General features: G+C 30.8%; 1 protein-coding gene across 1 annotated transcript; it reads left to right on the top strand.

The window, feature by feature from the left end:
- The first annotated feature begins 7,787 nt into the window (after positions 1-7,787).
- On the top strand, positions 7,788-9,569 carry LOC25501750 (F-box protein At1g67340). Its single transcript, XM_013591119.3, has 3 exons — positions 7,788-8,166; positions 8,250-8,412; positions 8,507-9,569. The coding sequence occupies exons 1-3, from the start codon at positions 7,922-7,924 to the stop codon at positions 9,242-9,244; spliced, it is 1,146 nt and encodes a 381-aa protein (XP_013446573.1). The 5' UTR covers positions 7,788-7,921; the 3' UTR covers positions 9,245-9,569.
- The last annotated feature ends 5,013 nt before the right edge of the window (positions 9,570-14,582 follow it).

Raw genomic sequence — 14,582 nt, 5'->3', positions numbered from 1 at the left:
AAAAACTAACGTTTCAAAGATCGATTGAAGTGATGGTAGGATTTTAAAAAAGAAACGTGATGACACTAATCAATAGTACAAGTTATGTAATACTAGTTAAACAAGCAATATGTATCTTAGGCAATACTCAAATACTCAACCATCGTTTAACTTACATTTAGAGGCATCACGTGCACATGCTCACACCAGTCACGAGGGTCCCTAACGAGAACAAGTGGCATTTGGCAAATGCTTTAAGCAACATCCTCTGCATTTGTGATCTAGTTCAAACTTCAAACTCTTGATCACTTCATTAGTGATATTGAGATATATACGAACGAAGGCATGCACCGTGAAGTGGTTTAAAAATGAAGTGATCTTTGTTGCTTCACTTGGTTAGTTTAATCTTTTTTTAAATTTCTTAATGAATCAATCAGCGTACGGAATGAGGAAAGAGATTGATATATTTGTACGTCAACCATGGTCACAAACAATACATATACTCAAAAAGCATTCTAACCTCCTCTCAAAGTGCAATTCTCATCCTCATTCGTGGACGCAATCATAACACAAATTAATTAAATAGGGCAATAGGCAAATTGTATTGAATGTCATTTTGGTAGATATCTAAGATCAACACTTAACCCAAAAGCGTAAATGACGCGGATCATTTCTAACTTAATTAATATGTTGAGTTTGAATTCAAACCTTGGCCACGCAACATCGTGAAAACTCTTAAGAAAAGTTTGTCTTTTATTTGGATCCTACAAAATTTCAGAGATTAGTCTCCGCAGTTGCGTGCAAAGATGTTTAGTTTACACCCAAAAGAAAAAAGATCAACACTTAAAATTCACTTGAAATTTTAACCTCACTACACTTACTAGAAGTAAAATCCTACAATACTTCCTCTTAGCGAGTGAGGCAGTGACCCTAATTGATACCGATTACAAAAATAAGAGAAAAGTATTACGAGTGTCTCAAAATTTAACTCATATTTCTTTTTTTAGTTTTGTTAAACCTACTACAATTATTTTATGTATCACAAGATAACCTTAAACTTCTACTTACAATGAAACACAACTATGCTGTTGATATTTTAAGTGATTAAAAGTTATGGTACACATAATTCTTCTATCAAAGTACTACTACCAAAATCTAAAAAGGGACGGAAAAAATAAAATATCTCTATATTTTTGTTGTTAATAGAGACAAAAAAATATATCTAACAAACTAAATTTTTGCCTTTAATTTTCGTTGCTAGATATTTTTTAAATATAGTAACATATAATCAACCATGAAATAAATTTATAAACTGTCTTTAAAAATTAACTCAACTTACAATATCGATATCACAAGGTTGAATACCTTTGTTTAAATTCAAATTTGAAACCCCGTAATAGTGTATGTTAGTATTTGCTGATATTTGTCACCTTGTCTAAAAAAATAAATCTATAAATTTGTGTAGATAATTTGTGAATAGATCGAAGAGTCAAATGCTTTCCAATACAAAATACTAATTTTTTATTGGAAATTACGATTTTAAACTTGTAAAATGTTAAACCCTAAACTTTTCAACACAATAATTTTATTTGTTTTGTTAAGCAATATTTCTCCTAAAGATATTGTTAGCATTTACCACAGAATTATTGTATCAGAAATAAATTCTTAATGGAAAAATAAAAATACTATTTATTAATTAAGTATAATAATATATGTGTGGGGGACAAAATAAAGAACATGAATAGAATTTGAAAAGTATGTGCATGCATGGCAAAATGTGTGCGCCTCCATCATGAATGGCAATTATAGGGGCACGTAGTCAACACTACCGATATAGAAAATCTATTTCGGATGAAAGGGTTATCCTTTTGCACCCAGAAAATCGTGACCAAACCAAATCCACACTATTGCCCGTGATTTCTCTTTCAACCCCAACAAACAGATAAAAGGTTCATCAGCCACATATTGGTGTGCCCAAAATAACCCCATTAAGTCGCTATTTTGATGGCTATCCTTATCAAATTATTATTCGTATATAGGAATAGTATGTAAGATCTCATTAACCAAAAATCAAGACAACTGCTTTTTATTAAATTTGTCAATAATGGATAAATTTATGATAACGAACGTTTAAGGACGTTGTTTAAAGAACATTAAAGAAGAAATTTTTTATTTTTAATATACAAGTCAAATACTACTTATCAAAGTTATAGTTACACACTTTTATATGTAAAGGTTACCGTTTTTTTTTTTTTTTTAAATGTTTTAATGACATTTTTTACTTAATAAGAGAGAGAAATAGTAATCTTTTACTTCTTTCTATTTTGTGAAAAATAAGGTTCAACGTTAAGAAATGAAAGATTATAGATTGAATCGGTGCTTCAACCTAGCTTTTCTCCCATATGAATTTTATTAATGGGACTCTCAAACTATATTTTGTTATGAAGATATTCCTTGTACATCCTACCTCAGTAAATTTTGCTTTAATCCAAAAGAAAAAGTGCAATGCGTCTCAAAGTAATTCCTTCCTTACCTGAGATGGAAAAATGTACTATAGTTACACAGAAAAGCAATAGCAGCTGTAATATACTAATATTATAGCATACGTTTTTATCTTTAATTTGAATTTAAGAAAGAAAAGAAAAAATAACAACAAAGGGATGGAACAAAGGAAACTGAGCATGGTGTTTGCGACACTTAGCACATACTCGTCTTAATTTTTTTGTCTTGCGTGGCATGTGAGACTAGTGACAACATATAATAAAATGATTCCACGTGGCATATTTAGACAAGTGCCGTGCATCACTGATAGGGAACAACTTATCTGTCCAGAAACCTCCCAACAAAAAATGGGTCCTACGTAATACTCTCCTTAACTAGCAGCAATTCAGATTCTGTTTCAAAATTTTGGAGAAAGAGTGTAAAAGGTAGTATGCAATTTTGCAATTGCATACTCTTTGGATTTTGACTTTACTTGTATTGCAGCCTTAGCTTACCTTTTCAATATTGCTATCTCTCCTAACAAACAAGTTATGTTGATTAGGCACTTGTGGTAATCAATAGTACCAATATCCATCACTCGATTCCCATTTTTATCATTCTTTTAATAAGAGATATTTTCATTGCAATAATATGAAAGGAATTTTATATTTAATTCAAATTTATGTATATTATTATTATAACTTTCTTTCCTTTGAATTTCTCTTGCCAAATATAAATAGTGTAATTATATAAGAGCTGGAGTATCTCGTATGCTGCGTGTAACATAAATATATTTGCTTATAAGAAAATAAATGAAAGGAAAAGGAAGAATAGAAACATTTTCGATAAAATGCGGATAAGATACATATCTTGTTTAACACAAAAAGAACACACTCACATTTACGTAGCAGCCACCAAAATGTGACCGTACATGCATGTAACTGAAAAAGAAAACCGTGACGGTATCACTTATACAAACTTTTTAAAACTAAATTATTTATGAAAGTACGATGAGTATACAAAACTTGTTACAAATAGATACTTTAAAACATTTCAAATTCAAGAAATTGAACAAGGACACCAATTTGAAAAAGCAATTTTATTGTTACATCCTTTCCTCTCTATAAAGTATAAATCAAGACCAAAAAAACAACTTGATATGGTCCACTAGATATAATGTGAATCGCTTTTTCGTTTAATATAATATTATTTAATTTCGTTTCAACTAAATATTTGTATTTGTTTGAAGTACAATAGTTCCAACCCTAATAACGATATGTTTTACAAGAGTTAGAGGAGATTCGGCCCTAAGACCCCGGGTTAATGGGCTAAGAGATTGTCCATCAAGCCCACATGGCTAGCCTCAAGTCCTTGTGGGATTGAGGGATGATGGGTATCCCGCCACGTGGCAAACAAGGGAGCGGTTGTAACGTGGATATATGGGGGGGACCCAAGTGTAATTTTCATGATGAGAAGAATATACATGGGAAACACCTATGGTAGTTATGAATCACTATGGAAAGAATTCAAATTTTTCTAGTGAGATGTTGAGTAAAAATCATTGAGGGGTCGAGAAGAAAGCAGAGAAATTATGAATTGCTCTAGGTGAAAAAATAATTTTTTGATCAATTTTATAATTCCTTTAATAGAAAGATAAATGGTAGATATCACGGTTCGTTCATGATGAACATTAGAAGCTAATTTTTTGCAATCCTTTTATATATCTTTTAATGACTAATTAATAGTGAGTCAAAGAGTTGCTCTCCCATAAACACATGTCAATATGGGCCAAACTTGTAACATATCATACGACTTTAAGTATTGTCCACTGGTCCTACAAACCAACATGAGTCTTTTCAACGTGTTTTGTCCTCATTCGCACGTTTCCTTAAAACTTTTCAGAAGGCCATCGGTCATCCATACCATAATTGCTCCAAGTCAGACACATTTAACTATGGAATTCTTATGGAATAACCTACCAAAAAGAAGATGCATCTTTTTGGTATAAGTTTCCCTTCAATCATTTAACTATGGACTAACTTATTCTAAAGTGAGTAACGTTTTGGACCAACTTGAAACTTTTAAAACATAAGGGACCAACTTGAAATTTTTAAAACATAAAGAACCAACTTAAAACCTAAAATAAACATAAGGGGTCAAACATGCAATTAAACCGGCAAAATCTATAGTGTTTTTTTTTTAGAAAACTCAACAAAATCATTGATGATTTCATAATATTGAAGTGAAGCTTGATGACAAGGATAAAACTTTATTGATGAGTTTGTTTTCCAAATGTTTTTTAGCATTTCAAAGATGCATTTTTTTCGTGAAAAGGGATCCACTATTACCTTTGAGGAGATTTATAAGGTTCAACATATGGGTTTCAATTTATCTTATGATGTTTGAGGACCATGAGTTCTTTTTACAAGATATGAGGTGTGTTCCTGAACTTAATTGTTATGATAAGAATATGTAGGCTATGAAATTAGAATTTTGCCTGGGATACTAGAAATTCTGCATGATGCAAAGAAAACAGGCAAAGGTTACAAAATAAGAGGGTTGCACGTATTAGCTCGTTCTATTATTATTCGTCATGCATCATTTAGCTAGTCAAAATTTGCACCTTAAATTTGAACTATAGAATTTAAGGTTGAGGATGTAAATGAAAATTATTTAGTTGGACCAACTAAATAAGTTTTGCTAGGTAATGGAACTAAACTTAAAATGCTAACAACTAACAATGAGATGATGTTTGTTCAATATCATTTTAACAAAGATTTGGAGGTTACAAGGTATTAACTATTAAGATGTGTATCTCATGTACATTTTTGTAAGCTGAGTTGCTCAAGGGTTTTAAGACTGAAGTTATGGCGGACAAACTCTGTTGAAGGAAAATCTTTCACTTGTTAGACTAGAGAAACTTATGTAACCTTTTTAATTAGGTCAAATATCACTTATGGTCCTTTTAATTTGACAGAATTATCAAGTTAGTCCTTTAAATTTTAAAAGTTTTAAATAGGTCCTTTTAGTTGATAAACTATTTCACCGTTACTCTTACTGTCAGTCTCCGTTTAACATATGACGATCTGGCTGTTAAGTTGCTGATTTGGATCAAAATGTTGCATTTTAAATGCTTCAGGGTGTCAAAACGCTAGGTTTAATGGTCAAAAATGATCATTTATAGAGTTAGGAGGATAGTTTTTGTTGTCAATAGGTGCCTTTCTAGCTCTGTAAATGATCATTTGTGAGCATTAAACGCGACATTTTGACTACCTAGAGCCTTTGAAACGCATTGTTTTGATTCAAGTCACCAACTTAACGGCTACATCATCATCAGTTAAACGAAGACTGACATCAGTGGCAATAGTGAAATAGTCTATCAACTAAAAAGATCTATTTAAAACTTTTAAAACTTAAATGATTAATTTTGGAATTCTGTCGAAAGAAGTATTTGGCTTTTTATTTTTTGTAGTTTAGTAGAATATATTGATTATAGAGGTGTAAAGTTGATTTTTGATATGTATGAATATTCTTTCGTTTTATTGTTTTATTTTAAATAACTTTTGTGTTTTTTTCTTTTTATACCGAATTGTACCTTTTGTATGTAGAATTGATTTTTAGCCTCATTTTATAAATAAAGATATCTTTATATAAATCAGTTTTATTTCAACTCAAATTTTAATTCAAAAATCAATTTCACAAAATGAATTGGGTCACCACATAACTAAATACACACCAACTATATAGCTCAATTATGGATTCATTTTAGCGAGCTTCTACGGTGCAGTCAGGAACTGACTTTTTTGGAAAAGTTATTTTTTTTAGTTAATAGTATAACTGTTAATGTCATGTCAAGCAGTGTCCTGCCGGTAGACCACTCTAAGACTAAACTTTACTTTATTACAAATCAGTCCTCATACAAAATATTAAGGGAAATTTCAGTCTTAGTGCACAAATGAGAATATATGTGTTGAAGGCGAAAAGCAGTATGGAGGAGGATGTGATGATTTTTTAGAATTTTCGTATTCCGTTTGTTTTCTGAGAAAATTGAAGAACATTAGTTTATAAAGATTTAATTTTTAGGATTTCTAAGAAAAGGGGAGGTTGTTAATTGAAGGATTGAAACCTTGTGAAAATCGGTTTAACTTCATCAAAAAATTCATTCTCATAACTTCATCATAGAATTTTCCTTCATTTTAAGGTTCATGCTAAAAGACATTGTTATGTCATCAATTGTTTTTGGCTTAAATATGTATTTTATCCTTGCAATTAGGGATCGTTTAAAAATTGGTCTTGTATTCGCTAATCCTTGCAAACTAGCCTTACAATCATTAATCATTTAAAATTTCGTCATTTGACCAACTTAATCACTGTCACGTCACTAATTTGATGACGTGACAATCACTGTCACATATGAAATTCTAATTTTTCCTTTAAGAAGAGGACAAAATATTAAAGAAAAAATTAGAAACTTAGAAGTAATTGCTAGGATGAAATACATATTTAAGCCATTTTTTTATTTTTTTATTTTAGGTATGTCAGCACCAGTTTCGTGACCATGTTTGTTTTCTAGATGAAAAATATATACTATTCATTACACATTTGTTCTCTACATCACGTTTCTTAGAGTGATATATATAGAGTAGAAAAAGCAAATATAAAAATTTCAATTGAAACAGAAAAACACGCAAGTGAAAACAAACAAACTAGTGTAACTGAACCAGTTTGCTGAATCGTAGTTTTGACCCTGAAACTAAGTTTTGGTCTTTAACGAGTGCCCAGGATTCGCTATTTGCCCACTTCAATGCCTCTGTCTGCACGCACGATAATCCGAAAGTGGGCTTCACGCGCACCCGTGAATCACGTACGTTGTTTGAAACATGGGGTGAAGTTGAATTTTGAGAATTGGTAATAACTGAAGTAACAAATTTAACCGCTTTTGAAACTAACTCAAGCTTATTTAGAGGACATTTTTTTATGGTAAAAATAAAAGGACAAAGAAAAGGAGAGAAGAGTGTTCAAAATCAAATGCGTGTAGAGAAGGGAGAAGCATTTTTGCAGTACAAAAGAGGAGCCAATTTAACATTCACACCAAAGATTATGCGCATCTTGGTCAACAATGTTTGACCCAAATATACGACAACTTTAGGGCTGTTTATGTAAATAAGTGTACTTGTGCAGTTCTGCCACCACACCTAAATATTTTATTGTGTCCCCTAATTAATTAAAATTATTTACATTATTTTAATATTTCCAATATGTTTTAAAAAGGTTGTGAGTTCGGCTGTGTCGTTGCTGTTGTTGTTGTCTGGGGTCAACATTACCTTTTGTTGGGTTTAGGAGATTCATTACTCATTACCCTCTCTTATATATATATATAACCCTTTGCTTTAGTTATTTTCTCATTTTCTTTTATCTCTCACACAAGAGAGAAAGAAAAATACACACAAAGGGATAAAATATGAGAACAAGAACAGGGGCTTGTTATCCAGAACCTGGAATAGTGACAAAGATGTGTTCATTTGGGAAGAGAAAACCCAGAGACACTCTTTTTTGTGCAAAGAGGCATAAGAAGTGTTCCGAGAAAAAAACCACAACAAATTATGATTTTTTTGAGTCTCTACCAGATGATATTGTTATTTCTATCTTCTGCAGGCTTAGTTCTACAGCCACTTCCCCTTCAGATTTTGTCAGCGTTTTATTAACGTTCGTATTCTTAACTTCTCTCATTTCTACGCTTGTTTGGTTGTTTCACATAATTAATTAATTTGATGATTTTTGTGGAACAGGTCTAAGAGATTAAAAACATTAGCACTTAATTCTCTTGTGTTATCCAAAGCCTCTCCAAGAACTTTCTCCATTAGAGCCAAAAACTGGTGTGAATCTGCACAGAGATTTCTCAAACAGTGTGCAGAGGCAGGGAATGTTGAAGCATGTTATACTTTAGGCATGGTTAGTATTAAAAAACTAAATCACTCTAGCATCAACAAATTAGAGATCCACGAATTTATTTATTGAAATGAAACGGTTTTAATTTATTTTGCAGATTCGATTCTACTGTTTGCAAAACAGAGGGAGCGGTGCATCGCTTATGGCGAAAGCTGCAATGAACTCACATGCGCGTGCACTCTACTCGCTTGCCGTTATACAATTCAACGGCAGCGGTGGCACCAAAAGCGACAAAGACCTCCGTGCCGGCGTTGCACTCTGCGCTAGAGCCGCTTTTCTCGGCCACATCGACGCACTTCGTGAGCTTGGACACTGTTTACAAGACGGTTACGGTGTCAAGCAGAATATCGCCGAGGGAAGACGTTTTCTCATCCAAGCCAACGCACGTGAACTCGCCGCCGTGTTATCCACCGGCGCCGCCGCACCTGCCGCGCGTCAGTTAGTTAGCACAAATTTTCAGTCACAACTCCGACATGTGGCGGTTTCAGGTTGTCCTCTTTTAAGCGATTTTGGATGTAATGTCCCGGCGCCGGAGCCACATCCGGCGAGTAAATTCATGACGGAGTGGTTTTCTGTTCGAGGCGGTTCTCCTGGACCGGGTTTGAGGCTATGTTCCCATGCCGGATGTGGTAGACCGGAGACGCGGAAGCATGAGTTTCGAAGGTGTTCGGTTTGTGGTGCGGTTAATTATTGCTCACGTGCTTGTCAAGCGCTTGATTGGAAGTTTCGTCATAAGGCTGAGTGTGCTCCGGTGGAACGGTGGCTTGAGGAGGATGGTGAAGACGACGGTGAAGATGACGGTGACCGTGAAGTTATGGTTATGGAAGATAGTTAGAGAATTTTCAGAATAGTGATATGGCAAATGGTAACCGTAACGGTGACGGTAACGGAAGTTTATTTTAACGGTTCTAACGGCGAAATGAATCCATTTTTGGTGAGGATACGTGATTTATTTGGCCGTATCAAAAAGTATAGACTTTGTATTTGTGTACGTACAATCGTACTTGATTACATGTCTTCCTTCCTTTTTTTTCTTTTCTTGTATAGTTGGAAAATTCTCCCGAAAAATGAAGGGGGTTTTATTTTCCTTTTTCTTTTGATTTCCCTAAAATTTTTTTGCCAAACAGACTCGAATGTTTATCAGAATTTCATTTCTAAAAGTTCTAATTTGTTTTTGGTTTGATTATGTAGTTGTTAATCAGAATTGAAGAAATTATCGGATCAATAGTATAATATAACAATAATAACATTCACAAAATTTTACAACTTTTAAATTTTATTATAATTTTTAAAGAACTTCTTATGCTAATGAAATATCCGGCTTGCAAATTTGATTAGGTGTATTGGGTTGAATTTTTAGATAGGCTTTGAAAATATATTTCTTTACCTTGTATTAATATATGAAAAGTTGACTAACTTTTAATCTAAAAAACAGTTGAGTATATTTTTATTTAAAAAAGAAAGAAATTTATAAAGTAAAAGATATAAAAAAAAAAAAAAAAAAAAAAAAGATTTCAAGTTCGACCGTTGCCTTAAGGTAGTATTCAATTTCAAAAAGTATAAAGCATAAACTAATATTCTGGTTGAACAAGCTTGCAAATTACAGCTTTTAAAAAATGCTTATGGATTTATACCCAAAAAAAGTTTACCGGTTAGATGATTAAGCTATAAACTACTAAATAAAATGTCTTTCGAACAAAATCTTATTTAAAATATTGTTATCATAAATCTGTCTTATGAAAAGTGATAAATTTGAATGTATTTGGTAAAGTGTGAGCTGTGTCCTCTCAAATCTCAAAACACATAACGGGGATCCCTTTTCATTATTTGCTTGAGAAACAAAACAAATAAGGACTAGTAATAAAGGTTTACAGGTTCAGTTTAGTATGGGAAAAGAAATTTTTTTCCTATGATGGGAAAGTTTAATATGGACCATTGATATATTGATTTTTTATTCAAATGGTTCTGATCTATTACTTGCTACTTGTTTTAACTTTTTGCTGGCACATGGTACACCAAAAACAGCGGCCCCACCTGCAGATTAAATATTATTATTTCATTTTGTTTGAAGTGTTGGACTTATTGTAATAGTTTATAGGCTTTTAGCAATTAGATATGGGTTTGACTTATAATTTTAATTTGTCCACACTAATTATTATTTGCAGCCCTTTATTATTACTTATATTTTTTTTAATAATCATATCAAATATTAAAATAAATTAATATACATAAATTAAAGTTTGCGTTGAATGATAGTTTGATATAACATAAATTTTAAATACTTTCAGAGTTTAAACATTCAATGAACACTCTTACAAGTGGTTTAGGTTTAAGAATTTTTCCGTTAACTGAAATTTTACTAGCTTAACTATTTTGATATACTCATTTAGGGTTAGGGTTAGATTTTTTTTTTGAACAAATTTAATTTAATTTTTTTAACATTAACACTTGTCGCAACATTTGATAATTTATTTTAATTGGTTTCTTTCTACACCAACTCTTGATATATAATTTATTTGTAACAAAAAAAAAGATATCTAATTTATTTGTCATTTAATCAAAGGGTATTTGGCATTTTTCTTTATTTTGCTCTAACTTTTCTTCTCCGCTCACTAACCTTACCCTTCATGTTTATGTCTGGTAATATTATGTTAGTTTCATTTATGGTTATGCGTGGTTATGATATTCAAATGCATTTTATTAAATTTTTAGGTTTATGGGTTTTTTTTACTTGTCATAATTTATTGAGCAATTTATGGAGAAATCTTTTAACTTGAGCAATTTACGATGAATTTAGTGATTATATTTAATAAATTAATTTTGGACTAATACCTCAAATTCGTCCTTGAATTTTCAAAAATCGGCCAAATTCGTCCCTGAATTTTGCGAAATATCTATTTAGTCCACCAATTAGCCCATTTTAATAACTTTGGTTCTTCCTATTTTTTTCTTTGTTATTGAATATTAATTATGCACGGCATCTTAAAAAATTATGATCAGATTAAATATTTTTTTGAAAGATGATTAGATTAAATATTTCTATTAAATGATTCTTTAACTAATGTCGAATATTTGTTACAAGATCTATTAAATTAATTAAATTAAATATTAAAACACGATAAGTAATATTAATTAAGGAGTTGTAAATTTTGATGGCATTACGTCGATATACACTATCAACTTGTATGTTTTCTTCAAAAAAAAAAATTAACTTGTATGTTGTGAGTTTATTCGCAGATTTATCATTTATGTTTTTAATGATGTTAAATAATGTATTATATCAATTTGAATGAATGAATATCATTTTATTTTTGTAAAAATAAAATAACTAAAAATATTTTTGATCCATTTTTTAAAATAAAAATTACTATGTGACAATTAAATACATACACCACAATACAGTACACTAGAAAGTATTAACATTAACAACAAGGAACACAAAACAAAAATACAGTTTGATAACAAAACAATTAAATCTTGTCAAAAAAAAAACAATTTATTCTTTCACGATTTTATTTTGTTTGAAAAAAGAAGCTTTGTTGTTTTTCTTCTTTCTTCACCAACCAGCTTCAAACGTTGTTGTTGTTGATAAAAGGGGTGAACTAGTAAAGCACAAACAATAATAAAATAAGAAAGCCAGATTTTTATTTTGTTTTGAGTTAACCTATGGCAACAGCCACGTGCCCTTAAAAAGTGGAAGTTTCCCATCATGGAAAAAACATGCCTTTCCCAAGCTAAACTTTACCAGGTTTACATGTGAGATGATCCATCTGATTCAAAACAATTTTACTGTAGCTTAAGAAATGAAATGTTTTAATAACAAAAGCAGTTCGAGAGTCTTATCAATTCTTGATGGCACTTGTATTATGAGATGTGCTTGCATGTATCTTGCTGTAGTTTCAACATGTGTATAAGGATTAGCAGAATATACTACTGTACTTGTGCTTAGTTTAGTTAATTTAATTTAAATTTAGAGTAAACTACACTTCACTCCCCTCAAAGATGCTTGAATTACACTCTCCTCCCCTCGTATGTTAAAATATACACTTTCCTCCCTCTTATTCAAAACATATTAGAAAATATTTCACTCCGCTCCCTTGAGAGAAGCTTGAATTACATCTCCCTCCCCTCTTATGTTAAAATCTACGCTTTAGTCCCTCAATAATTTTTTTATTTATTTCTAATAATCTAGCTAAAATAATATTACAAAGTTCAAAGAAAAATAGCATTGCGGGTTCATTTTAATATAATTAAATTTTGAATACTTATCTTTCTCAATTTTTTATTCACAATTTCGTTAACGTATAGTTTTAGGCCTGTTTGGATTGGCTTATTTTGAGCTTATATGGGCTTATCTACTCCCATAAGCCTTTTTAAAGGTGTTTGAATAAATAAATAAAAATAGTTTATCATAGTTTCATAAGCTGCTTATACCATATTTTAATAAGCCTAAATTTTCAGCTTACCCTCCGGCTTAACAATGAGCTTATGAATTTATGTAACCTCCTTCGATTCTTTCTGGATCCACTTTTTCAAAACATATATTTAATTTTTTTGTTTTTGTTTTTGAAACAAACATATATTTTAATTATAATGTTAGTTATCTTTGGCGGTGCATGAGTAACAAAATTGCTATATAGTTATCTTACCAAAGTAACCCACATAACTAAGATTATTTTGTTTTGAAGGAAGATTTTTATTATTTTTTTGTTACGTAACAAAATAAAACTGAATAAATAAAATAAACTTAACTTGTCTTTTTTTGGTAACAAACTGTACACTATTATCTTTGATTTTCGTGGTTCGATTATTTGATTTTTTTGTTAAATTAAAAAATATTTAAAATTTTGATAATTGCTTATGTAATGTCATATCAAAACAATTCAATTTATGAAAGTACTTTTTAGTGTACATATCCAAACATAAATAGCTTATCAAATATAAGAGCTTATGATGTAAGCTCTAATGTTATAAGCCCTAATGCCATAAGCATCTATATAAGCTGTTTATCCAAACGGGGCCTTAAACCCTATTATAAAATATGAACCAACCCAAAATAAAATTAAAATATGTGAAAAATTACTAAAGTCGACTAAGTATAGTTATTTAAAAGTGAATTTTATACTCTAAATTATAAAATTAATAACAAAATATTAAAAATAGTGATTCAAAATTAATATATATTATAAAAATATTTATTTATGTAAAATTAGATTAAAGTGTAGTCTATATTTAATTATTAAGGGATGACGTTGTAATTCAAGCATCTTATAGGAGAGGGGATTATAAATTTTACTTTTTAAGGGAGGGGAGTGTATATTTTAACACAAGAAGGGATGAGAATGTAATTCAAGCATCTTTGAAGGGAGGAGAATGTAATTTAATCTTAAATTTATAATTTTTTTAATGGTACTAATTATTTGGATAATATGGGCGTTCAATAAAACAAATATACAAGTATATATATATCATTAATCTTGACATTTGTCTGTCTCCCGAAAAATCACTTAGTTGAGAGTTTCTCTCTTCAACTTTGAGGAACTTGGTTGGAGACCCGACACCAAAAGACATTTGTTAGACCTATCCATGAGATGTCTCGAATTAATAATTGTTTGATCTATTTGAAATGGAGAATGCTAACTATTGCTCCAAAGGCAATGGTTAAGCATTCAAAACAAGCAACTTTTAATAAAAAATTATGTAATTATTACTTGATCAAAAGTAACATTTTACATTTTCAAGACAAATTTTCTATTTATAAAATTCTCAATCATTACCCATCATCGGTTAACAAGACCCATTTGAAATATACCCAACAAGCTTTAAACTGTGCTGTACGGTGCCTAAAAAGCTTTATCGGCTAATATTCGGTACACCCCTTTCAGGTATCATTCATATAAAGAATGTCGTTTATGTAAAGAATGTCAATGGTATATTAAAACTCCCTGTAAAATAATCAGAGGTACTACATGCCGGTGCGTTTTGACTCTATCATTAAATACGTCATGATCTTGTTCATTTATGCAATTGTTTTGGGAAGGTTTTGATTAAAACCAGGGTAACAAACTTCCATTTAAATAATAAAATCAGAATTTTTTTTTTACGGTAAGAATTAAATCAGATTTGTTCGTTAGTAGCAGAATTAATACATGATATTTTATACTAAGCTAGTA

Source organism: Medicago truncatula, chromosome 8, assembly GCF_003473485.1.
Source record: "Medicago truncatula cultivar Jemalong A17 chromosome 8, MtrunA17r5.0-ANR, whole genome shotgun sequence".
Taxonomy (NCBI): Eukaryota; Viridiplantae; Streptophyta; class Magnoliopsida; order Fabales; family Fabaceae; genus Medicago; species Medicago truncatula.
The sequence above is the reverse complement of the archived record's forward strand: the minus strand, read 5'-3'. Positions and strand labels throughout refer to the sequence as shown.